Genomic DNA, 27,374 nt, shown 5'->3' on the forward strand with positions numbered 1-27,374 from the left:
ACTTTTATTACGCAGTCCTATTTTTTTTTGCTCAATGTTCCATTACACATTTTACAAATTTTCTTTTTATGCCCCGCTTCCTAATGGCAGTAACAACAAAATCTGACTACTTTCTGTCCCCCATACCATCCCAGTTTAGAATTAACCCAGAAAATAATGAATGAACAGAAGCAGTCTCGTTTGTTTGTTGTTATAAACAACTGAGTCACACGCAGTCAAATTCACTTTAACTAGATCCAGCTGCAGTCTCCGGCAGCCAGAGGGGAAGGAGGGGGAGGGCGATACGAGAACAGGGCGCGGCCTGGCCAGAGGAACCACGCCCTACGCCAGCTCTGTCTTGCACGCGCGACCGTGACCACAAAACAGAGCCAGTGGCCAGGGCAGACCGGGACAGGGGCAGCGGCCGGAAGTGCGGCCTGCCGGGGGCGGGGAAACGAGCCAAAACCTGGAGCCCCGGACGGGCGGCCTATCAGAAGCGACGGTCCCAGCGGAGAGGGCGGAAGAGAAGAAAGCCAGTTCCGGACGCGGCCGCGCCGCCATCTGTCACCTCAGCTCCGGCACCAGCAGCCCGTCACCCCAGTCCTGCCGCCTGTCTCCTCGGCGGAGGCTGCTTCCCGGTCCTGCCACCTGTCTTCCCTGTTCTCGTCTCTGGCTTCTTTTCCAACATGGATCTGGTCGGAGTGGCATCGCCTGAGCCCGGGCCCGCAGCGGCCTGGGGACCCAGCAAGGTGAGTGGCGGTCGCGGCTGACGCACCTGCCTTGGTCACCCGGGCTGGCCCTCCCGGAATGCTCGGAGAGGGTGACAGGCACGGAGGCGGCTCCACGGGCGACTGGGGAAGTTCTGAGCGGGACCCCGGCGACCTCGGACGGTGGGGACGGGGGGCGGCGCTGCCAGGGTGGGATGGGGGAGGCTAGGAGGGTGGCCGGGTCTGCCAGTGGCCACTCTCGGCGGTTTGGTCTCTCTCCAGATCTGCACCTTGATTTGTGAACCTCGGTAGCAAATATTTGGCTGGGCTGACTTAGAAACTCTGACGTTTGAGGGAAAACAAGCACTATCTTGTTTGTCACGGGCCAAGTGAGTCAGCCCGAATACTGCACAGAAAGCCCGACCGAAGAAAGGCCATTTAGGCAGCTGTTTCCTTAGGTTGACAAATGCGGTTATTCCCTCTTAGTCAGTTTCTTGGTTTTGAAGTAGTAAATAAATGGTAAATCCAGGCGCACCTTCCTCCCTCAAACTAATACTCGCGTACACTGCATACTGTCAAAGCGGTTATGAATTCTCATTATCTGTCTGGGTTTTAACGTTTAAGCTTTTTCCTGTAGTGGCCAACTATTACGTTTATTTCACGTTTGATTTCTGGTTTTCAGACTGCTCCTCTGCATGATAGTTTCATCAGAAGGAGGAAAAGACTCTTCTGCCGCTTTGTTGAGGATTTGCTTGAAAGCAAGAGTGCTTCAGTTGCGATGTTGTGTTCCTCAAATTAAGGTTGTGAAGGAATCCAACTTTTATAGCTTCTTAATTGTTTTTCACATGCTGTCACGGAATATTTGTTCCGTGTAGAGGGCCACTCGGTTTGTTAGATCTTTAGGCTAGGTCTTAACAGAGCAAGGGGAAATAATTCGCTATTCAGAAAAGTATGAAAGTTTAATTAAAGTTAATTTTATGAAAGTTCTGATACAACTGCAGGGAGAATTAAGAGAATCCACTGGCAGATGTGGTTACATCTACATGTTATTTTGTGTAATTTTTTTCCTTCTAAGCCGTGTTTACAAGGCCAAGATCAGTAGACATAAAAAGACAAAATCAGTAGCCTAATACAAATAAATGTGTACTTTACATGTTAAATTCCTCCAGTTAAGCACCTAATGGCTGATAAAAATGCCAAATGAGACAAACTTTGATCAGAATACATAATGTCAGAACAAATTTCATTTAGAAAACTAATTCAGTAATAAAGTGTTATCATATTTTCATTTAAGGATACATCATCAGAAATAGAAAGTTTCAGTGTCATCATTCAACAAAAAAAATAATCCGGGGGTTTATTGATGTTCTGCTGAGAAGACAGCATTTTCACAGGGTAAAAATTAGATGCTGCAGGTATTTCTTAATCCTCTCCTCCTCTAACTGCTTGGAAGACCTAAGTAATTACAGAAAGCTTAGTGGAGGAGGTAGAGATTTGAGGAAGGTCTTGAAAAATGGAAAAAATGTCAAAGGCCAGCAATTCCCAAAACTTTTTGGTTAGGACCAATTTACACTCTTAAAAATCATTGAGAACCCCAAAGAATTTTTGCTTATATTGGTTACATCTATTGATATTTGTTATATCAGAAATTAAAACAGACATACGAAAAGTTTTTATTAAGTGATATAAAAGTTGTTATGTGTTAATACAAACAGCATTTTTATATGTAACCTCTCCCTTCATTTTCCAAAACAAACAAACAAACAAACAAAAATTAGTGGTATAGTATTGTTTTGTATTTTTGCAAATCTCTTTAATATCTGACTTAATAGGAGACCTTTTTTCTTTTACTCTATTGTGTATGCTTTAGTTGAAGCATATGAAGAAATTATGTTCTTACAGATGTGTAGATTATAGCAGGTATAATCAAAGATGGCTAACGAGCACATAGATGTACTGAGAACAAGCTGAATTAATCTCTAAAAATGCACATTTAGGGGCGCCTGGGTGGCTCAGTCAGTTAAGCATCCTCACTTCGGCTCAGGTCATGATCTTGTAGTTTATGAGTTCAAGCCCAGCACTGGGCTCTCTGCTGACAGCACAGAACCTGCTTCGGATCCTCTGTCTCTCTCTCTTTCTGCCCCAACCCTGCTTCTGTGCACTCTCTCGCACACTCTCTCACATGAAAATAAATATGCATTTAAAAAAATCTTAAATAAAAATGCACATTTATATCCTAAACCTACTACCTTAGAAAATTTTGGAAAATGCAAGAATATACAAGTACACATTCCAGGAGCCATCAGAGTGATATTACCATATCTGATGTAGACTGGAAAACTCCACTCTACACTCTTTATTTGAGGGAGAGGGAGGGAGAGGGAGAGAAAAGAGAGGAAGAGGGGCAGAGGGCGAGAGAGAGAGAGAGAGAGAGAGAGAGAGAGAGAGAGAGAGGGAGAAAGAAAGAATCTCAAGCAGCCTCCACACTCAGCACAGAGCCAGACTCAGGGCTCCCATCTCACGACACTGGGACAGCGACCTGAGCTGAAATCGAGTCAGACATTCAACCGACTGAACCACTCAGGCCCCCCTCCACTCCATGCTTGAGAGGATAAGAGTGGAAAAGACAAAGAATGTCTTAGTACAAAATAATTTTAATCTCACAGACACCCTGAAAGAGTCTTGGGGACCCCTCCCCCTGGGTCTTGGGGGTGCCAGTTATAAAATGCCTAACTGGTATTATAGACAAAGAATTTTTAATGGATATTCCAAGAAGGGAGAATTGGCAAACTGTAGGTAAAAGTGAGGAAATGTGTAGCTCTGTTGGAAAGAGAACTGTGAAAAATTAATTCATGGGGCTCTTGAAAACTGTCAAGTTCATCAAAAACAAAGTCTGAGAAACTCCCAGCCAAAGAGTCATGCTGACTAGATGTTATATGGTGTGCTGGCTTGATTAACGATTCTGAAATAGAAGGACGTTACAGAAAAACTAAGAAAATCTGAATAAAGTATGCACTTCAGTTAATAATAATCAAGTATATAATATTGGTCTATTAATGATGGCAAATATACAATACCAATACAGGGGAAGCTGGGTATGGGATATTTGGGAACTCTATGCCATCTTTGCAATTTTTCTGTAAATCTAAAAGTACTCTAGCGTTAAAAGTTAAAAAAAAAATTAATGTTGTATAAACTCAGATGATGTTTTCCATAGACCCTTGTCTTTAGAAGTAAAATTACCACTTAAGTGTTCTATCTAGATTGTATCTCTTAGTTGCATGGGCAAAAAAGAGACCTTCCTATGGGTTATGATTCTCTTGGCTTGCTTCAAGTTGAGAATTGGATTTTTGTTATTACGTGCCTCCTTCATGTTTGCTGTTTTTTATTTACTTGATTCTTCCCCACAATTGTCTGCAGGATGAGCAGCTAGGGGTGCATCTTTGTGAGCTAGAAGGAAATGGGGATAATTTCCTTCTAATCTGCAGCCATCCTGGTGTTGAAGAATGTGGTAGTTATAAAGAACTCCACAGAGCAGTGGTGGGTTTCCTAGAGGAGAGGAAAACCGGTCTAGTCTCAGGGGCCTTCAGCAAACAGGAAAGAAAGAATCAGAGAGCTGGTTAAGGCCTTGATACATGTCATGTTTAGAGCAGAATGACTAACTATAACTAGGAAAGGTTGTGTGGGGTTTCTCATCAGATCTTGATGCTGTGGGGAGTTTATGTTGACGAAGGGAATAATGGGAAAGGACGTTGGATAGTGACGGTGCAGCAAGATTATGGAGGGCTTTTTCTCTCTATCTCCTTAAATTTATTATTATTATTATTATTATTATTATTATTATTATTATTTAATTTTACAAAGTTCCTCTATTCACAGAGGGTGTTTGATTTATCGAGGAGTCGCAAGATGATGACAGAGGATTCCTCTCTATACACCCTGTAGTGCCCATGCATAGGAGGAGCCCCCGGTAAATTATCAGAGGCTCCCTTGAGATGATGAACCTCTTGTGCCTGTGGAGGACTGCCCCCTGTCTGGCAGCTGTCCCTCACACAGCCCAAAAATTTTTATGGAGGCCTTTTGACTGCTAGTTTGAGGAATTTGGATTTGAGGAATTTGGGCAACCTTTGTGAAGCCTTATTTACCTTTACCCATGGAAGTTGCCCTGGTGTGGGTCAGCCCAGCTGAGCTGGTCAGTAGAGGTACAAGGAAGGGGAGTACAGCTCGAGAGTACAAGGCTTCAAGGAGCAAGATCAGTAGGAGTGGGCAATTAGGATATCTTGGTGCTCTGTGGTCTCTCTCTGTTTCTTTTTCTGGTTCAGTATCTTTTGGGTGTAAGTCAGTCTCTGCCTCAAAATAAAGTCACCCCCTGTCGGTATTGCCTCTTCTGAGAAATTGTCAGATAATACGTTGTTTAACATCTTATAAAATTAATTGACTGCCGACAAACAGCTAGAAGCACCAGAAGTGGCTAGCCAGAGGGGCCGATTTCAAGATGGAGAAAGGGATGTTAGAATAGTAGAGGTGTAGAAAGGTATCACACCTCTACAGCCTGGGGACAGCCTGGCAGTTCTGTGAAATATTTCCAGTGGGGTTTTTTTGGCACATGTTATTCAGTGAATACCTAAGTGTCTCTTTATGTCTGAAGCTCTATGCTGGGCTCTGAGAATGAGAAGACCCTGCCCTTCAAGGGGCTCATGTTGTATTGTGGCTGATACATTAATACAGTCATTGGTCCTGACCTACAGTGTGTGCACAGTGGTACGGGAACACAAAGGCAAGGATCTGGTTTTGTCTGATGAAATTGAGAGAGCCTTATGGAGTTGGTGAAAAATAGAGAAGGAGGAAAATATACCGAGAGGAGCATGTGTGTAGGTATGGAGGGGTGAAAGTATGCCATAATTAGCATATGCTTATTGTTATTAGAGCATAGGGTAGGTAAGAGTTGAGACTGGAAAGATAAAGTAGGTGAAATTGTGAAGAGCATTCCTCGTTGAGGAATTTGGATTTCCTACTGCAGGCAGTACAGAGGTTTGCTTCTCACATTCCAACACAGGGTGATTAGGGAAGCAGTATAGCAAAATACTGAGGGTGGCTTCTTAAGTTCAAAAGCTGCCTTAGTTCAAATCTCAGCACTTCCATCTGCAGTGTTATTTGGGGTTAAAAAAAACCTTTCTGTGTCTCAGTTTCTAAATCTATAAAATGGGGGTGATGTAATTATGCAGTTGCTGTGTCTCGAATAATCTATGTAAGTTATGTATATTAGGCAAATGATTCACATACAGTGAATATTCTAATGTTGTCTGTGATTCTGCTGTTAGTCATTGCAAAATGTGGTTGACAGATCTGAGTTAGAGGATACAATCATTTACCTTTTGGAACCTGGACTTTGAAACTGATCATACCAGGCATTTCTAGGTTAGGGGGCAGCATTATATATTCTACCTAGTGGATTCAGAAGGAAGTCAGCAGAAGTCATGTGGCAAAGAGAGCTGTATTCTCCAGATTATAGAAAACTTCAAGATTCCAGACCTCAAAATCCTCACCAGGAGAGTGCTCAATTGCTGATAAGATCTGAGTGACTAAAAGTCACACCAGACCTTGAGGAAGCCTCCTTTATTCTGTCCACATCTGGCTTTATGTAAGGCTGGAATAATTCTGCAGTAGGCTAGTATAGGTATGTGCTGGGAGCCTGCTGCATCTCATTAATCTCAGGATAAGACTTGATAAAACTTGATTCTGATTCACCTAGGCATAAATAGGTATCTATCACCTGTTAGAGCTTTACCCTAACAACCTGAACCAATTCCTGAATCTCAATGTTAAGGAACCTGAACAAGGGTCATAGGCCAGGTGGAGGACCTAAACTTGATTTGAAAGTGCTGTGGCTAAAACAGATACCCATCATATGCTATATTCTAATTTAGACACTTGGCAGTAGTTAAGGGGTATGTTTAGACTTTATCCTAAAGGCAGTGGGAAACATTAGAACAATCAAGAGCTGTAAGTAAGGAAACTCAACTAATCAAATCTGCATTTTAGAAAAGCCATTGTGCTGTGGTATGGAAAATGGAAACAAGCAGGACTAGAAGCAGAAAGATTAGTTAGGACTGTCTTAGAGTAGCCTGGTGATGGGTGGGTGATGCCTTGGAGTAGAATCTCAGAAGGAAGACAGAGAAAGCTGGGCCAGTTCAAGAAAGATTTAGACATGTTGTTCAATATTAGTGGTTTAATCACTAGATTATCAAATGTGATCATCTGCCGCTAAGCAAAGCTTACCTTCTCAAAAATTAGGAATTGTAAGATAAAGTTATGGTTTGTATTTCAAGAGGGCTGAGATAGTGATGTCATTGAGAAAGGCCAACTTGCTGATTGTCCAAGAAGAGTTTCACAGGATATTGCTTTGTTGCAGTGGTATTGTTTCAAGACTGCTTCTCAGTTTTTATAGTTCAGAAATGTAGTTTTTATTCTTTGTCATTGTTAGTTTTGTTTTAACATATCCCCAGATGTCTTGTGAGGGGCTGACACACACTTTTGACATGTAGAAGACTTACCCCTTAAATTAGAATGAGGTATGACTTCTAAGTGGGCTTTGAATAGTGCTAGTTGGTATAGTCTGTTCCTAAAAGAGAATCTACAGGGGTGTCTGGCTTGCTCAGTCGGTAAAGCATGAGATTCTTGGTCTTGGGGTTGTGGGTTTGAGCCCACCTTAGGTGTAGAGATTACTTAAAAATAAAATCTTTAAAAAAAAAAGAGAGAGGAAATCTACATGGGAAGCCAGATTAAAAGCAGAAGATTATTTGATGAGCATGGAATCAGAACAAGGATGGTTATATGAACTCATTAGGTAGTGGGGTGATGCTATCATAGCCCGGTATTCTCCTCAACTAAAAAAACACACCTACCAAAAAAAAAAAAAGGGACACACCTACTAAACAGGTTAGAAAGTGCTTTTGGCAAATGTAGTTTACATTTATCCTTGATTAGGTTTGAGAAGGGAGATCTTTTTACTTTTAAGATAATTTTCTTTTCTCTCTTTCTTTCTTTCTTTCTTTCTTTCTTTCTTTCTTTCTTTCTTTCTTTCTTTCAAGAGGGAGGGAGAGGGAGAGCAGGGTAGGGGCAGAGAAAGAGGGGGAGAGAGAACCCCAAGTAGGCTCCATGCCGTCAGCTCAGAACCCCATGTGGGGCTCGATCCCACGAACCATGAGATCATGACCTGAGCCGAGATCAAGAGTCAGACACTTAACTGAGCCACCCAGGTGCCCCAAGATGATTTCTATAAGTAGGTAATTCTTTATTTTGGATTGATTTTAACTAGTTTAATTCTCAAAAGATAGCCTTATTTTCAAGTTTGGAAGGTACTTTTCATTACTATGAATTAACCCCTTCTTTTTCTTTAAATAGTGTCCATGGGCTACCCCTCAAAACACAATATCTTGTTCTTTGGCTGATGTAATGAGTGAACAGCTGGCTAAAGAATTGCAGTTAGAAGAAGAAGCTGCCGCTTTTCCTGAAGTTGTGTAAGTAAAATTTACAAAGAATCTATTTTGTCTAGCAGCTTATTATAAAGGTTTGAGGATTTGATTAGTCATTGTCATGGCCAGTGATTAAGAAATAACATTTTGAAAAGCAGCGCAGTAGAAAGAGCACCATACTGGGACTTCTCCGATATTTGGGTTTTGGTTCTGATTCTATAATTAGTTGTCAGTGCTGTCTTGGGCAAATCCCTGTTTCTCTGGGTTTTAGTTATTACAATAGTTGAATCACATGATCTCCAAATTAGCAAATACTGAAGTAGGATACAGTTTTGATCAAATGTTTATAGTTTATCTTTTCATATATGCTTTCTCTCCAGAACACAGAACAAATGAATTTTGAGTGTCAGTTTGGATTTTATTATAGTCCATTTAGCTTTCTCTTGTAGCTCTCTTAATCCTAGTTGGTGCTTTCACAAGTGCCTGCCATTGGTCAGAGGGCAGCTGGACAGAAGGTGAATGATTTGGGCAAGTTTTTCCCATTGCTTCTTCAGTACAGTTTGTAACAGTGAAAAGATACTCTCATAATCCATTGCATCTGTTTACACAAGCACATTATATTAGTTTCTCTTGCCTTATTTTGAATAGTGTTGCTGAAGGACCATTTATTACTGGAGAAAACACTGACACTTCCAGCGACCTAATGCTGGCCCAGATGCTACAGATGGAATTTGACAGAGAATATGATGCACAGCTTAGGCGTGAAGAAAAAAAATTCAATGGAGATAGCAAAGGTACTGTGACCTTATTAAGACAACTCCATTGTGTGGCAAGAAATGCTTGTAATGTGCTCCTAAATACATCTTCAACTGTTTTTGCCTTTTTAAGTTTCCATTTCCTTTGAAAATTATCGAAAAGTGCATCCTTATGAAGACAGTGATAGCTCTGAGGATGAGGTGGACTGGCAAGACACTCGTGATGATCCCTACATACCAGGTATTGATGCTTTTATTTCCTGAGGAGTGGGGGGGTGGGTATAGGACAGGGACAGAGGAAGACTAAGATTTCCAGTGGATCCTTATATTTTACATTTCTCTTTGAATCTCATTTGTAACTTATTAGATTCAAATATCTTTTCAGACAATATTGAATGTAGCAATGTAGTCTTTGCTATTTTTACATAAACTTGGCTTGTCTTAATCGCCTTTAGCAAAACCAGTTCCTACTCCCAAAAAGGGTTTTATTGGAAAAGGAAAAGACATCACCACCAAACATGATGAAGTGGTATGTGGGAGAAAGAATACAGCCAGAATGGAAAATGTAAGTTACAGGAAGTATTCTCTGTCAATCAAGAGTTTTATTGGTATAAGTTTAAAAAAACATGGGATTCTAAATAAGTACAATATCTTAAATTTCTAAAAATATCCTTCATAAGGATGGATGTAAAGATGTTTTAGATAATAATATAGCAGTACCATGAAAACTCAGACATAGTGAGAATGGATCTGAGAATAAAATTCTACAACAATATTAAGAAAACTGGTTTGATTTGTATTGATTCTAAATTTAAGAAATAGTTATTATGAAAGTAGTGTATTTCTTTTTTAGCATATTATTTTCCATAAAATAGCACCCCCCCTCCCCCCCCCCCAAGAAACAGAGAACAGTGTTGATTGGGGGATAGGAATGGGAGAGAGAAATACTTTCTATCATACTTTTTTATACTTTTTGAATTTTTTTACTTTGTGCCTGAACTACCTCTGCAAAATCAGAAATAAAATGTAATTTAAAAAATAGAAAAAAGAAGAAAAATTAGCATACTTTCTCTTATAAATATTGTGGTTAATAGAAAACATTTAGACTTTAGAACACAAATACTTGTTAAGTAACCTTTATTTATTTATTTATTTAAATTTTTCTTTTAATTTTTTTTTCTACACCCGAAGTTGGGCTCGAACTCACAACCCCAAGATCAAGAGTAACACGCTGCACTGACTGAGCCAGCCAGGCACCCTGTAAACTGATTATTAAATTCTAGAAATAGGCCAGACCTGACTCTAGAACAACCCTCCCCAGTAGAATTTTATTTGATAATAGAAATATTCTATATCCATGTTAACTAATAGTAACCACATTCGACAGTTGAGCACTTGAAATTTGGGTGATGCAGCTGAAGAGCTGAATTTCTAATTTAATTTTAATTTATTTAACTTAAAACAATTTTTTTTAACGTTTATTCATTTTTGAGAGACAGAGAGAGAGCATGCGCGGGGAAGGTGCATAGAGAGGGAGACACAGAATCTGAAGCAGGCTTTAGGCTCTGAGCTGTCAGCACAGAGCTCAACGCGGGGCTCGAACTCACGAACTGCGAGATTGTGATCGGAGCTGAAGTGGGACGCTCAACCGACTGAGCCACCCAGGCGCCCCTAATTTATTTAACTTTAAATTTCTACATGTGGCTAGTGGCTACCATATTGGACAGTGGCAGCTCTAGAACATAATTGTCATGGTGTGGGCGGAGCTAGCTGTATACTAACCCACTTCTCAAAAATAATTCATTATAAGATTGTATTTCTTTGGTAAGATTTGGTGTAGCCTTCAAAATATAATGTGTCTTTTGTCTAATGTAAAAGCAAGGTGCAAAGCATATGCAGAAATGCCTTAGTTTTTAGATGTGATTCAGTATTTTCTGTGCTTTTCTTAAAAAGCCTTGCTCTCCTTCCTGTTGTGTTTTTTAGTGAGGTGTTTTTTTTGTTTTTTTTTCTGTGATACCTATAGGTTCTGCTTTTGTAGGCTAATCACCTATTGAGTAAGAAACCTGTTCCAAGTAAAGACTGGTACTGTAGTTTTTTTGTTATTACCATCCCTGGTTTAAAGTATTCAGATGCTGGGGCGCCTGGGTGGCGCAGTCGGTTAAGCATCCGACTTCAGCCAGGTCACGATCTCGCGGTCCGTGAGTTCGAGCCCCGCATCAGGCTCTGGGCTGATGGCTCGGAGCCTGGAGCCTGTTTCCGATTCTGTGTCTCCCTCTCTCTCTGCCCCTCCCCCGTTCATGCTCTGTCTCTCTCTGTCCCAAAAATAAATAAAAAACGTTGAAAAAAAAAAAATTAAAAAAAAAAAATATAAAGTATTCAGATGCTAATTTTCTTCTTTTTGGTAGTTTGCACCTGGGTTTCAGGTAGGAGATGGAATTGGAATGGATTTAAAACTATCAAACCATGTTTTTAATGCTTTAAAACAACATGCCTACTCAGAAGAACGTCGGAGTGCCCGCCTGCATGAGAAAAAGGAGCATTCTACTGCAGTAAGTGTTCTTACATGTTTTTCTTTGATGGGAAGTTCATATTAGAAAACTTCATATTTGGGGAAGAAACAAAACTTCCATGTTTGATATTTTTTCCATGAGATTGACTTTTCAAATCAGAGTTATAAATAAAACCCGAGTAGCTTTGCTGCTTGACTTTTCAGACTTGATGTAGCAGTTACTAATCACTTACTCAAAACTAACATTTTAGTGGTCATAATTAATTCGAATATGAATGTTTTAAGATTGAAAAAATTGGTTTCTGTTATACTGTGACATTTATAATAACTTAATCTCTAATGTTTTATGTTAGTGAAGATAGTATCTAATATCTTGAGAATAAAGTGATTTGTAAAACTTAACAAAAACAATAGTAACTACACTAGCAGCTATTTAAATTTTAAAGATAAAACAAGATTTTGACTAACCTAGTGTCTGATTTTTAGTAGTTCTTTTAGATATTCACTGTCAGAGGCACTGAGTTGTTATAGAGGTAAATTGTATTTTGACAGCACAGTTTTAGGAGCCTGTTATATATACATCTAAGTAAATTATAAAGGTAAAAAGTATATGTTTTGAATGTTGGATACTAGAAATGGCTCAGAAAATGTTTTGTTATTACCAGTCATTTTCATTTATAGCGCTTTATCTTTTGCAGGAAAAAGCAGTTGATCCTAAGACACGTTTACTTATGTATAAAATGGTCAACTCTGGAATGTTGGAGACAATCACTGGCTGTATTAGTACAGGAAAGGAATCTGTTGTCTTTCATGCATATGGCGGGAGGTAAATGAGCAAAATGCAGTACCATCATGTCAATAAAATCTTAGCCCATTCTTCCCTATATTAATGGATTTATACAAAATCAGTGCTACATGGCAAGCAGGGTAATGTAGAAAGCCTCTAGACAATATAAGGAGTGTACAAGGAAAAACGCAATCATCCTCATCTCACCATCCAGAAATAACCATTAACCAATTTGTATAGACGTCTTTAGTCTTTTTTCTATGTATATATATTTTCTACATTATTGTTATCATACTATCCCATACAGGCTGCTGTGAGTGACAGAGCAAAGTTTGCACTTGGGTTTGTCTCAAAACCCATGGTCTTTTTACTACGGGGCCCTTTCATACCAGCTTGAGTGGGATATGCTTAGATCAGTTACTGATTCTTGCCTTTGTAACTCTGATCCTTTAAGAAATACCAACTTTAAATAATGTTTGTATCAGGGCACCTGGATGGCTCATTCAGTTAAGCGACCACCTTCGGCTCAGGTCATAATCTCGTGGTTTGTGGGTTTGGGCCCCACATCGGGCTCTCTGCTGACAGCTCAGAGCCTGGAGCCTGCTTCTGATTCTGTGTCTCCCTCTCTGTCTGCCCCTCCCCTGCTCGTGCTCTGTCTCTGTCTCTCAGAAATAAATAAATGTTAAAAGAAAAAGAAAAAAAAAATGCTTGCATCATTTAAGGAAACGTCTTGTAAAGATCTTACACTATTTAGATCTTACCCACTTCACTTTTGTTACAAGGGCTTAGATGAGTCAAGAATAACATGAAGAAGGAAGATACTTTTTAAAGTGGAGCCTGTTTAGAGATTGTGCTTAAGCCAGGAATGTAAAATCATCTGGTCACTGACCATTGAAGTCAACCGACAAGGTTCACTACACGTCAGCTATTCCTTTACCTTAATAATATTTACAAACAAAAACATTAAAATAGATTACAGAATTCTAATTCTTTTTAGGTTCAGAATGTATTTACTGTGTACTTAAGGGGATTCAAATGATTATTGGTCAAGTCCTTGCCTTTGCTTTTCTTAAGTATTTAATCTTCCTTTCTAGATGAGACATACATGTGTAATCACATATTGAATTATACTGTTAAGTTTAAAAATGAAAAGGATAAAAATGAATATTAGGGTAAAATAGCTCAACATTTTCAAGCCATGTGATCTGGAGCAGATTACTAAACTTTGTTTAAAAACTGACCCTTACCCGGGCATGGGTTGGAGCTAAGCGTCCAACTCTGGATTTCAGCTCAGGTCATGATCTCATGGTTCGTGGGTTTGAGGCTTGCATTGGGCTCCACTCTGGCAGTGTGGAGCCTGCTTGGGATTCTCTCTCTTTCTCTCTCTCTCTCTCGCTCTCTCTCTGTCCCTACCAGCTCTCTCTCAAAGTAAATAAATAACTTAAAACAAAAAAACCTGGCCCTTACCTCATAGGATTTTTGTGGTGATAAATGAGATCATAAATTTGACAATGTCTGGTATAAATCTTTAAAAAAAAATTTTTTTTAATGTTTATTTACTTTTGAGAGAGAGAGAGAAACAGAGCATGAGTAGGGGAGGGGCAGAGAGAGGGAGACAGAATCCAAAGCAGGGTCCAGGCTCTGAGCTGTCAGCACAGAGCCTGATGTGGGGCTCGAACTCACAGACTGTGAGATCATGACCTGAGCCGAAGTAGGATGCTTAACTGACTGTGCCACCCAGGGACCCCTGGTAATATTAATCTTAATAAATAACTTATTTCTTCCTTTAAACTTCGTTGCCCTCTTCCCAAATTTTATTTAAGGTTTGCCTAAGACCAAATATAAATTAATGACACAAATTAAAATGGGAGATTACTCATGGTAGAAATTAAAACTACAGAAAGGGCTAAAATGAAAAGTAGCCTTCATCTTACCAACTCTCCTTACCCAGATCTTTTCTTCAAAGATAACCACTATGTTTTAACAGTTTTTAGTTTAGTCTTCCAGGAATTTTTATGCATGTATCCCTTAATTTGTTTATACAAAAGAGATTATATTCTCTATTCAAGATCTTAGTTTTTCAGTTAATATATCTTAGATCTTTCTAAGCTCATACCATCCCATTTTTATAGCAGTACATTACAGTGTGTTAATGGGCTTATAGCATAGCCAAGAAGAGAACATTATAGCAATAACTGTTACGGTTGATAAAAGAGAATTATGTAATAGAGTACACAGGTAGGACTATCTTTGTACATCTACCTTGGTGTGCTTTTGCAAATATATACATTTTTTAAAGTTTATTTATTTTGAGAGAGCATGAGTTGGGGAGGAACAGAGAGAGAGGGAGAGAGAGAATCCCAAGCAGGCTCCATGCTGTCAGTGCAAAGCCTGATGCAGGACTTGTTCTCATGAACTGTGAGATCATGTCCTGAGCCGAAATCAAGAGTTGGACGCTTAAAGAACTGAGCCACCCAGGCGCCCCTCTTAAGCTGAATTCTAGTTCCGAAATTGCTGGGGCAAAGACTGTATGCATTCTTTTCCCTTTTTGTTAAATAGTGGACTGCCTCAGTGAATGGAGAATACCAGCTGGCTATTGTAGCAAGCAGCGTATCTTTTATTTATTAAAAATTAAAAAAAATTTTTTTTCTTGTATGTCACACCAAAGGCCAGAAATCCTGAATTTGTGTTTATAGTTTCATTTTACTGGCAGGACAAATGTGATTTCCCCTATGAGTCAGTCAAATCAAATAAGTTGTTGTACATTCTATAAACGTCAGTAGGTATTGACAGATTGCCCTGTGAGAAGGTCAATTAACTTATGCAGCAGTATGAATCTGTTTCCCTCATCCTCATTAATGCTTAGTAATATCAAACGTAATTTTTTGTCAGTGTAGAAGATGAAAAGTATTATTTTGATATTTTGGTTTGCATTTGTCTATAATTAAGGTTGTACATTTTTGGAAGTGCTTTTATACCCATTTGTATTCCTTTTTATTGTCAACTGCTTTGTTTATCCTTTATCTATTTTCCATTATACCCAATGATAATGAATGATCTCTCTTTCTTTCTGGTAGAATTGGTATTGTAATCTGTACTTGCGCATTTGTAAGTTAGCGAAACTAGAGAGTGTTTGGTTTTCTACAACTGAGAGTAAATACTTTTTAAAAAAAAATTTTTTTTTTTTAACGTTTATTTATTTTTGAGACAGAGAGAGAGCATGAACGGGGGAGGGTCAGAGAGAGAGGGAGACACAGAATCTGAAACAGGCTCCAGGCTCTGAGCAGTCAGCACAGAGCCCGACGCGGGGCTCAAACTCACGGACCGCGAGATCATGACCTGAGCCGAAGTCGGATGCTCAACCGACTGAGCCACCCAGGTGCCCCTTTTTTTTTTTTTAATTTTTTTTTTTAACATTTATTTATTTTTGAGACAGAGAGAGTAAATACTTCTTTTAATATTTATTTTTGAGAGAGGGAGAGAGCAAAAGAGAGAGCGGGGTTGGGGGTGGCAGAGAGGGAGAGAGAGAATCCCAAGCAGGCTCCACACTGTTAGCACAGAGCCTTATGTGTTTACTTACTTAACCTTGAGATCATGACCTAAGCTGAAACCAAGAGTTGGATGCTTAACTCACTGAGCCACCTAGGTGCCCTGAGAGTAAATGCTTCTAAAGTTTTTAGTTTTCTGTGCTATATAACAAATTACCACAGACTAGCAGCTTAAAACAACATTCATTTATTATCTCCTAGTTTCTGTTGATTGGAAGTTCCAGCGAGCGAGGCTTAGCTGGGCTTTCTGCTCAGGGTCTCTCAGGGCTACTCTGGGTGGCAGCTGGGGCTGCATTCCCTTCTGGGGCTCAGGTCCTCTTCCCTTGGCACAGTTCAGTTTATTGCCGCTGTAGCACTTAGGTCTCTATTGTTGGCTGTCAGGTAGGTAGGGGCTGCTCTCAACTTCTAGAGGTCACTGCAAGTCCTCGTCATATCTCCCTTTCATGCAGCACAAGTGAGACTTCATACAGGATAGGAATAGTGAACAGAACAGTATCATTGCCATTCGCATTCAGGGAAGAGGTCATGATGAAGTTAGATCTCAACCTGGATTGTAAACAGTAGCCAAAACCCCATAAAAATCCAACAACAACCTGGTGTTGAGTGCAAAAAGCTAATTGCTTAATATTTACAGTATACCATCTGTTAAACTTTTAAAGTTATACAGAAAATAATATACATGGATTTTTAAACATAGATGCTTGTGTATGTGAGTATTTATATATTTTTTAGAAAGAGTAGGAAGATACTGTTCATGATGGTGATTGCCTCTGGAGAGGAATAAAGAAATAAGGAATAAAACTACCTAGCGTGGTAAACAAAGGGAACTTCAGCTTTATCTGCAATATTTAATTATTTTAAACGAATAAAAGGGCTGGAAATGGGAGGCTTCAAGTTTAGGCAATGAGGAGATTGACAATGAGAATAGAAAATGTATGTTTAGAGGTAACAGGGTATAAAACCACGTAAGCAAACCGGAAATTGGTAAGGAGGACCTTAAAAGCTAGACAGAGGGATGTGTAATTTACTAAGAAACAAGGAAGTTTATGAATCTTGTAAGTTAGAATCTTAGCTACCTTCTGAATAGGGAATCTCCTCAATGGTATTTTTTTTTTAATTTTTTTAAACATTTATTTATTATTGAGAGACAGACACAGAGCGTGAGCAGGGGAGGGGTAGAGAGAGGCGGAGACACAATCTGAAGCAGGCTCCAGGTTCTGAGCTGTCAGCACAGAGCCGGACACAGGGCTCAAACTCACAAACTGTGAGATCATGACCTGAGCCGAAGTCAGTTGCCCAACCAATGAGCCACCCAGGGGCCCCTCAGTGGTATTTTTGATAGGGTCTCATCTACCTTATAGTTAAACTGTTGCAGTGACAGGGAGCTTATCTCAAAATCTAGAGGTGTTTATAACACCTTTAAACTGGGAATTTCTTTCTGGTGTAGAATCTCTAATCTGTCTCCTGAAAACTAAATCATCCATTCCCAAATATTTGTGCAGCTAACATGTGTTAGGTACTCTTCCAGGTAGTGGGGATATAGCCATGAATGGTATGAGGAAGATCTGTGAACTGATAGGATGTACTTCCTCCCCACCCCGATCCCCTACCAAGACAGTAATAAATCAACAAAAAAACATCAGATATGTGTTATGGTAGGTAAATATGGTGACATCATAGCAACTGGTTGACTTCTTTTTATTAGTAGAACAGGAAGACTTATCTGATAGAGTGACATTTAAACTAAGATTTGAGTGGCGCCTGGGTGGCTCAGTTGGTTAAGTGTCCAACTTCGGCTCAGGTCATGATCTCACGGTTCATGAGTTCGAGCCCCATTGTCGGGCTTTGAGGTGACAGCTCGGAGCCTGGAGCCTGCTTCAGATTCTGTGTCTCCTCTCTCTTTGCCCCTCCCCCACTTGTGCTGTCTCTCTCTCTCTCTCTCTCTCTCCCTCTGTCTCTTTCAAAAATAAACATTAAAAACAATTTTTTTAAGCTAAAATTTGAATGGCATCTAGGATGCAGTATAGAGATCAGGTGGAAGAACATTCTGGACTAGAGAATAGCTAGTGCTAATGGCTTAAGACAGGCACAAACTTGGTATCTCTGAGAGCCTATAAGAAAGCCAGCATGCTGGGAGCACAGTTGTGAAGGGGAGAGAGGAAGCTGGGAAGTAAACAGCTTAGATCAGGTAGGACCCTCTCATCCAGGGTAAGGAGCCCCCTCTTTAAGTACAGTGGGAACCAAAGCTATGATTTGATTTTTGTTTTGAAAAATTACTCAGACTGTAGTGTGGAAAATAAATGATAAGAGGGTAAGAGAAGAAGCAGTAAGGTCCCTTAAATTATTGTAGTTTGAATGAGAGAGAACAGTGGTTTTGGACTGAGGAGGTGTAGTGAAAAGGAAGAATAGGAGGCCATAGGGATGTGCTTCGAAGGTAAGAGTCAACAGTGTGTGCTGTTGGATTAGATGGGTGTGAGAGGGTACATTCTTGGCTAGAGCAGCTGGGTGGTACCATTTACTGAGATGAGAGTGTGAAGAAAGGCAAGTTTAGGGTGCAGTTAACAAGAATTTTGTTTTGAACTTGTTAAGTTTGAGATGCCTGCTAGACATCCGAGTGATTCAAGTAGGGGTCAGGTAAATGGGCCTGAAGTTCTGGAGAGAGTCAGGATAGAGGTAGAAATGTAGGAGTTACCTGTGATAGATAATATTTAAAGCCATGGGGCTAAATGAAATTCCCCAGATAGAGAAGGCAGAAGGAGAAGCAGTTGGAGAACTCTGATCTTCTGAGGTTAACTGGCAGAAGAGGAATCAGCTGGGAAAATATAGTACAGAAGGAAGAGGTTGGGAGTTTGAGTTAGAGTTTATCCTCTGGAGATACAGTTCCTTTCTTTTCCAGATTAACATCCCTTCACATATTTAAAGGTAAATATTGTGTCTCTCTCTGTCCTCCTTTTTGTTTACACTGCCACCACCAGTGTTTCAAGTCTTCACTGGCTTACTATTGAGGGGCATTACATTAGCGTCCTAAGTAGGTTCCACTTCTGCCCCCTTCCATCTTGACGTTATCGTTGACTTGATCTTCATGAAGTGTGTGAAGCCCTTGATGATTCCTCCCACCTGTGGAAATACATCCAGGCTTCTCACCCAGGCAGGCAGGGCTCTGCACACATCTGCCTCCATCTTGTCCCTTAACTCTGACTTCTTTCGTTTACTCTTTCCGGCCAAGTCTTAACTATAGTGTTTATTATTCCTCAGACATGTCCTATGGTTTCCAACTCTGCTTGTGATAATACTGTGGCAGTGCTTGTTCATATCCTACCCATCTGTTTAGTTGCCACCTAATATCCTGCAGCCTTGCCTGGCCTTCCCAATCCAAAGCGACCTGTCCTGTTCGTGTACTTCTTGTATTGTCTCACGCCCCTCCTTGCATATTCATAGGGCAAGGACCCCTTTGCTTACCTTTTTATCTGCTAGAAGTGAAAGAGACATTTTAAAAAGCTGTTCTGTTTTGTTGCTTTTATTGAATTTTGCCTATAAACCATCCCAGGTAGATTGTAGCCTATTTTAAAGCATCTATGTTTTTGTTGTTCCTTAAGTTTGATTCCATTGTCATTAAGAAAGGTTATTTTATTATGGGTTATTGAAAATTGGTTGGCAATTTATTTGAAAGTGTTTTATTTAAGAAATCAAATCCTAATTATTAAGACCCCAAACTTGAAAACACCAAGGTTTGACATTCTTAGATGAGTTAGATCTACTTTTGTATCATAGATTTTTTATTTTGAAATTGTTTTACTTCTGAGCTGGCAACTTACACTGACTTAATTTTTTTTTTTTTTTCCACTTAGCACGGAAGATGAAAAGGAAGATAGTAAAGTTATACCTACAGAATGTGCCATCAAGGTATTTAAAACAACCCTTAATGAGTTTAAGAATCGTGACAAATATATTAAAGATGATTTCAGGTTTAAAGATCGCTTCAGTAAACTAAATCCACGTAAGATCATCCGCATGTGGGCAGAAAAAGAAATGCACAATCTCACAAGGTAAAGAAAATCACTGTGCTAGAAGTTATCTAGGGTAATTACCTTTCTGTATTAGGTTTACCAGCCAGGCAAAAAAAAAAGTCATGCTTGCTTTTAAATTTATTTGTAGAAATTATGGAAGGCCTTGAAATTCTAGGGTTTTGTTTTGTTTTGTTTTTTAATATTTATTCATTTTTTGAGAGACAGTGCAAGTAGGGGAGGAGCAGAGAGGGAGACACAGAATTGGAAGCAGGCTCCAGGCTCCGAGCTGTTAGCACAGAGCCCAGTGCGGGGCTTGAACTCACAAACCGTGAGATTATGACCTGAGCTGAAGTTGGACGTTCAACCAACTGAGCCATCCAGGCGCCCCGAAATTCTAGTGTTTAATGAGGCTTTCTGTAAGAAAATATTACCCTGTATATAACCTGAATTCATACTTTTTTAAAAGGTTTATTTATTTATTTACTTTGAGAGGGAGGGAGCATGAGCAGGGGAGCGGGGGAGAGAGAGAATCCCAAGCAGGCTCCACACTGTCAGCTCAGAGCCCGATGTGGGGCTTAAACTCAAGAACCATGAGATCATGACCTGAGCTGAAACCAGGAGTCGGATGCTTAACCAACTGAGCCATCCAGGCATGCCCCAAATTCATACTTCTGGGATGAATAAGCTGTTTTCTTTTTTCTTTCCTCAGTAAAGTTTGAGGGAAACAAAGTCATTTTCTGCCTAAGACATTTTGTCATATGTCTATATGCTGTCTTTTTTCAGCTTCCAATTAAGCTTATTATAAATAATAATTGTTTCAGAAAATGTTTATTACATCTAATGTTTGTTAATTTGGTTGGGGCAGAGTCTGACCAAATTGCATTTTGTTTTAATTTATTAGACTTGTTCCTCAGTTCCCTAAGCAATTAAAGAGTTAGTTTTGTCAACCAACTAACATAGTAATAATCTTTCTCATTAATAAAACTTTTCATATCTTAATCTATTAAAAGCTTAATTTTAGTTTTTTCTAGAGATGTTTACTCTCAACTGTAATTATTCATATTTATTAGTAGCAGAATTCTTCTACTTAGTATGACGTCTAAATAGGATAATTTCTTCAGAGGTGTTGCCGCCCACCAGTCTCTTTTCTACACTTCTGAGATCTCATCCCTGCCATTCTTAAAATTCTTCAACAGCCCCTATAGCCTTTAGTGTTCAAAGGCCTTTTCTGATGTGAGGCCCACCTGTAACCTCAACCCACATTGCCCTTCTTCTCATTCAAGATCATCTATGTTGATCGATACACATTCCCCAGATGGACCGTGCTCTTGAATGCCTCCATGCATTTCCACAGCTGCTTCCAGCCCTAGACCAGCATGCCCCCCACACTGTCTTAATCTAGCTAATTCCTGTTCACCCAGTTCTTACACTAAGCCATCCTGATGCCACGTGCTCCTATAGCTCCTACCCACACCTCTGCCAGTGCATGTGCCACACAGCATTGTCTCCTCACCTGTCTGTGCCTTCTAGCAGTCCATGTGCTCTGTAAGGGCAGAGGCTTTGTTTTACTATCTCTGCACCTCCCACCCCCTGAGTAGAACATGGTACCAGCTCATTGCAGGCCCTTGTTAGATATTTGTTGAATAAGTGAGATATTCTCTCCTCCTAATTTTTACATCCTGAATTATTTCTTTCTGTGTAGAATGCAGAGAGCTGGAATTCCCTGTCCAACAGTTGTACTACTCAAGAAACACATTTTAGTTATGTCTTTTATTGGCCATGATCAAGTTCCAGCCCCTAAATTAAAAGAAGTAAAGCTCAGTAGTGAAGAAATGAAAGAAGCCTACTACCAAACTCTTCATGTAAGTTGTGCTTTTCACAGCATTTACATGCCACCTTTTAAAAATATTTTGTTTAAACCTTAAAAATTTCCTAAAATAGTACTATTTTAAGGTGATGTAACAAGGACAGACTGAAGTTTGTAAAGGAATATTAACATTGGAGAGTTGTCTTCATATCAATATGCTGCTGTCTTGAGTCACTTTAGAAAAATCGTAGACCTAAGGAGTCCACAAACGCTCATTGGTTAGCATTAGTGACATGGAAGCATGAAGCTGTTATTCACAAAACAGTATATTAAATAGAAGTTGACGTTTCCACATTTAGCAGATGCCATGCCTCGTTAGTTTGTATGCCTTCTTGAATGTCCTAGCTCTTAACAGCTAAGAAAATGCCTGTTGTTGGGAGGTGGGTGGGGAGCAGGTTTGGCCTCATTTTAAGAATGCTGGGGACGACTGAAGACGGGAGGAAGTGGCTTCTTGAGAGTGTGCAGGTCTTAGAGTTGGAAGGCACATGTCAGGAATCTTGAAGCCATTTATTCTTCAGGACAGCAACTGGATTCATCTGATATCCTCCCAGCTTAGGAAAATGTTACCAATACTGTTGTCATTCCTCTGTAGTTTTTTTTTTCCCCCTAGTAAGCTCTACACCCCAATGTGGAGCTTGACCTCACAACCCTGAGATCAAGAGTCACATGCTCGGCCAAATGAGCCAGTCAGTCTCCTCAATAGAGAAGCTTCTATGCGTTTTATGTGGTCTCTGCACGAAGCATTACATCCTACAGTAGCTGATGTAAATATGAAAGTGTTAACCAAATAATTTTTTAAGACAGAGCTAGGGAGATGATCCAACTTTCTCTGCTTCCAATAGGAAAATACTGAAAGGAAAATCACGTTCATTTTTCTGGATTCTATGGGCTGGGGAAGAGATGAAGGAATGATGTACTTTCCTATTTGATTCTAGCAAGGCTGAGAAATAAAACATTAATGTTTATTTCTACTGTCAAAAATCAGTTAACGAGTATGTAATGCCACTTAATTTGTAAGAATATCTCTTCCCTAATGTGTCTGGCGGGAAGTACTTTCTACTTTGTATAAAAAGGTGAAAAAAGTTTTCACCCACTTTTATAAAGGGAAGTGGCTTTTAGATCTTCTGGTTAGTGACCATAACATGGCTGCTTTCTTAGCCCGTGGGAATCCTGGTCTGCCCCTTGATCTCCTGACCTTGTTGTTGTCACATAGACAAGGAAATAGAGTGTCTTACTCATTCCCTCCATTGTCTTAGAGTTCCCCCACCCAGTCTTAGACTGTACAAAGTAAAGAGGAAATAGTTTTGCTTTTTCGAGAAATTATTGGTTGGCATAGACATTTTAGTTGCATAGGTAACTTAGAATTACTGCTCACACCCTAAATGTGTGCCTTGCCTCTTCACAGTTGATGCAGCAGTTATATAATGAATGTACCCTTGTACATGCCGACCTCAGTGAGTATAACATGCTGTGGCATGCTGGGAAGGTGAGTACATTTTGTTACTGTCCATACTAAATATCTTGATGTAAATTATTGAATGTGTCCTGAACACATGCTCTACGTGTAAATAGGTCTGGTTGATTGACGTCAGTCAGTCGGTGGAACCAACTCATCCTCATGGCCTGGAGTTCTTGTTCCGTGACTGTAGGAATGTCTCACAGGTAAGCGTGTAAACTAATATTTCTTTATAGGAGGTAACAGTTTCAAATATTTTTCTCCTAAGAAAAGTCCAATGGTCATATTCTTAGAAATTGAAGGAAGGGTTTGGTTACCGACTGCTTTCAGGATAAGGATACAAAGATCAATTTGTCAGATTTCATTTTCAACAACAATTTGATTGCGTGTCTCACATTTGGGCTATTGAATTAAATTTGCAAGGGAGTAAGTTTTTATTTTGACTGCAGATATTTAAGCAGTCAAGTAGACCTTTAATACATGCACAGTGCTTTAAGTGAAGCTGGTATTAGTAAGCCTACATGCTGACTGCCAGTGTTATTACCATTAAAAGGAGAGTAGTCATCTTAGTGGCACTGTCTGATCACTATGAGGTAAACAGATTAACGAAGGTAAAACTCAGTAATCACACATTTGGGTCACGTTTATTTGCTGTTTCTAAAGGAAACTAATTGTTAGCCGCAGATTCAGATAAGAATGGTGTTTCTAAATGATAGAATAACTTCATATTGGAAATAATTTCTGAACCTACTTGAAGATTTTAATTCACGGATGGGATTTAGTGAATATTTTGTGTCTACACATTCAAAGCAATGCCACCCAATTTTATATATACTGCTCGTTTATAGCTATGGAAGGTGCATTGTGACAAACTAAATCCAGAAGGCAGCCTGTATGTGTACCAGAGGACAAAAAGCAAGTAGAACCTGAACAGCATAGTTAAACTTGAAATGGGGAAATCTGTGGTTTGAAAACTATGGAAGGGGGGGCACCTGGGTGGCTTAGTGGGTTAAACATCCAATTCTTGATTCTGGCTCAAAGTCGTGATCTCGCGGTTTGTGAGTTTGAGCCCCATGTCGGGCTCTGCACTGACAGCAAAGAGCCTGCTTATGATTCTCTGTCTCGCTCTCTCTGTGCCCTTCCCCTGGTTGCATGTGCCCTCTCTCTCTCCCTCTCACTCTTTTTCTCTCTCTCAAATAAACTTTAAAAAAATTATGGAAGGGACGCCTGGATGGCTAAGTCAGTTAAGCATCCGACTTCAACTCAGGTCACGATCTCATGGTTTGTGAATTCGGCACACATCGGTCTCTGTGCTGACAGCTTGGAGCCTGGAGCCTGCTACGGATTCTGTGTCTCCCTCTGTCTCTGCCCTTCCCCTGCTTGTGCTCTCTCTCTCTCTCTCTCAAAAATTAATAAACATTAAAAAAAATTTTTTTTAATTATGGAAGGAATTCATTGGCATCTTACAAGTACACTCTTCCCTGTGTTCTGTTTCCAAGGGAGCCTTGCTATAACATCTCCTACTGATTTATATTTCTCTACTAGTTTTTCCAGAAAGGAGGAGTAAAAGAAGCCCTTGGTGAACGAGAACTCTTTAATGCTGTTTCAGGCTTAAACATCTCAGCAGATAATGAAGCTGATTTCTTAGCTGAGGTAAATGGTGTGCGGCTATTATTCACCTTGCTAATAAAGCATGGGATGGAGTAGATAGCTGAAACCGAGAGCTCATTTTATTCTTCTGTTTTCTCAAAAGCGAAATTAGAGATTTTTCTTTCCTTGAGATGTTTTGGTCCTTTCTGGGCTTAAAACCTAGGATAGACTTAGAGCAAAACACTTCTTCAAGGAGTTCACAGTTTAATTAAGATGGACAAATAAGATCATTTCCAGTATACCTCTATGCCTCTATTCACGAAGGAGGAGGTGGGCTGGTGGACACTCTGGGTGATACAGAAAACAGTAACACATCATCCCGCCCTTAACTGAATATAGAAAGTTAGCAGTGGTTGCCCTTAGAAATACCCAGTAATTACAGTATGGATCTATAGAAGCATAAAAACAAAAAACCTGCCTCCGGAGAAGTTCTCTTAAAATTGAACAAAAATTAAAAAGTGAAATAGCTAATTATTCCCGACAGTATACCAACGCAGAGAATGATTATGGAGTCTGTTGCAGAACTCCTTAGGTATTTGAATTTGGCCAAGCTGTGCTGGAACATAAGGGCAGAGGAGAAGTAACAGGAAGATGGTATAGCTGACATCTAGCACAGTACAGTTGCTCAGTAAGTAGGAGTTACACTGTTGTTGAACCAACATTAGAATTTCCTTTTTCTTGTTTCCCGAAAGCTTTATAGAGTACACAGTAAGACACAGGATCCTAGTTACTAGCTTGATAAAGATACTAAGTATTAATTCAAGCAATATAATCAAGTAAAAAAACATACATGTACGTGTCATGCTGTAGTATGTGTCACATACTGTAATTCCAATTCAAGGCCAGTGTCATTAGGAAAGACCTAGTAAGAGAAAACTGCGGGTTCAATCTGAAGTGTGGTTTCTGTGAAGTAAGATTTTGACAAATGGATTCAATGTATTTTGTAGATAGAAGCTTTGGAGAAAATGAATGAAGATCATGTTCAGAAGAATGGAAGGAAAGCTGCTTCATTTTTGAAAGATGATGGAGGTCCACCAGTCCTGTATGATGAATAGCACCAACACCCACTGCTTTCCATTGTTTACACAGTGGTGACTGTCAGCTGCCAATGGCAAATGAAGTTATGGGTGACTTGAAATACCAAAACATGAGGAGTGTACAATGGTGCTTCTGTGCTTTTTTCCCCCCTTGTAACCCATATGCCAGATGTGTGGAATTTGTAGCTCAGCATTGGGAGAATAAAATGTCACTACCTCTCGTCTTATGAACAGGATAATATAATTCTTTAACAGCTACAGCTTATCTAGCTGAAACCAACCTGATTTTATAGGAATCGTGGCATAAAATGTTTTGATGAGAATTTTTAAAACTTAGGTAACATTTCCAAACATGGGAGGAAAGGACAGTCTCTCCTTACAAGGGAGACTTTTATTACAACGTACTTGCTTTTTTCACCTCCCCATTTTGTGTTCTATCTTTCCTCAAATATTTTATTGGCCTAAAACTAGCCCTTCTCAATTCTTTTTCCAGCTTGTGACCATGATTCTAAAGGAAAATTTCTTCTCTTTAGTAGGTGATAGAAATGGAAATTTGGTTGTAAAATGACTGACAGAAATAGAAGTTTATTGTTACATCAGGAATATGAACTGAATTTTTCTTTTCCATATTCCTATCCAAGACAAGGCATCACAGGTCTCTGAAAGAGAGAAATATGTCAGAACTTCTTAACTATTCGGAGTTTTTAAGTTTAACTTTAAATTTTTCTACGTTTAGGTGAAGTGGTTAGGGTAGAATTCATGGTGCAACTGCTCTGTGTTTATAATGAAAATGTTAATTATCCGGAACGATGGAATATAATTAACCATGTTTTACATATTTTAATGAAATCAGTGAAACAAAGTTCAATTTACATTTCATTCAGACTGTCTACTGATTGATTTTGAAATAGAGCAAACGAATTAGAAATATTAAATAGTCACATGTTGAAGAGTATATATAAAATAATGTGTGCACCAAATTAACCAAGCAATTTGAACTGGCCTCACTCAATAATTTTTAGTACTGGCTGGATGTCACTTCTTATATAAATCAAACACTATAGTTGAGAAGTACATTGGTTTTGTTAGGATTGAAGTTCATTAACTACAGTGTAATCATTCCTCCTGTTACTGAAGTCAAGTTAGTTGACTTCAAAGACCCAAACTTTTTGCTACTGAAAGCCCAAACTTTCTGTCTGGTACTGGAAAGTAAAAATCTAAACATCATTCACACTCGAAAGCTTCTTTAACGTTATTTTAAGATGCCAAATATGTTCTTTCTAGAAAAATATTTATTTTTGTTTCTGTTACATAGCTTTTAACTGCATTTCAGAGAAGTGTGATTTTGGATAGACTCATTACATTTCTGAAATGTTTACTACTCTGAAACAAAGATTTAGATGAGTGGTGATTATTGGCTTTACAGAAATTTCAGAGAACTAATTTTAAAAACCATGAGCCATTTAAAGAGTTTTTTGTTTTGTTTTCTGACATACTCTGTTTGACAAAGAGCAGCAAACCATTGCTGTGTGGCATTCTTGGAGTGTGCTGTGAACATGCTTTTTAAGATATTAAATATGAAGAGAGCATTTTAGAA

The 27,374-nt window shown here is 39.4% G+C and overlaps 1 protein-coding gene across 2 annotated transcripts; it reads left to right on the plus strand.

Moving 5' to 3' along the window:
• Positions 1 to 464: 464 nt before the first annotated feature.
• Positions 465 to 27,374, plus strand: RIOK3 (RIO kinase 3). 2 transcript variants are annotated; one of them, XM_019465552.2, is made up of 13 exons: positions 465 to 728; positions 8,091 to 8,206; positions 8,810 to 8,955; positions 9,050 to 9,157; positions 9,372 to 9,481; positions 11,322 to 11,465; positions 12,124 to 12,251; positions 19,609 to 19,806; positions 21,470 to 21,629; positions 23,040 to 23,120; positions 23,207 to 23,296; positions 24,636 to 24,743; positions 25,688 to 27,374. In XM_019465552.2, the coding sequence occupies exons 1-13, from the start codon at positions 666 to 668 to the stop codon at positions 25,793 to 25,795; spliced, it is 1,560 nt and encodes a 519-aa protein (XP_019321097.2). In that variant the 5' UTR covers positions 465 to 665; the 3' UTR covers positions 25,796 to 27,374. The 2 variants fall into 2 exon arrangements, with proteins under 2 accessions (XP_019321097.2, XP_053758479.1); XM_053902504.1 differs by lacking the exon at positions 465 to 728 and adding an exon at positions 1,367 to 1,486.

Source organism: Panthera pardus, unplaced genomic scaffold, assembly GCF_024362965.1.
Source record: "Panthera pardus isolate Hobbes unplaced genomic scaffold, ASM2436296v1 HiC_scaffold_15, whole genome shotgun sequence".
Taxonomy (NCBI): domain Eukaryota; kingdom Metazoa; phylum Chordata; class Mammalia; order Carnivora; family Felidae; genus Panthera; species Panthera pardus.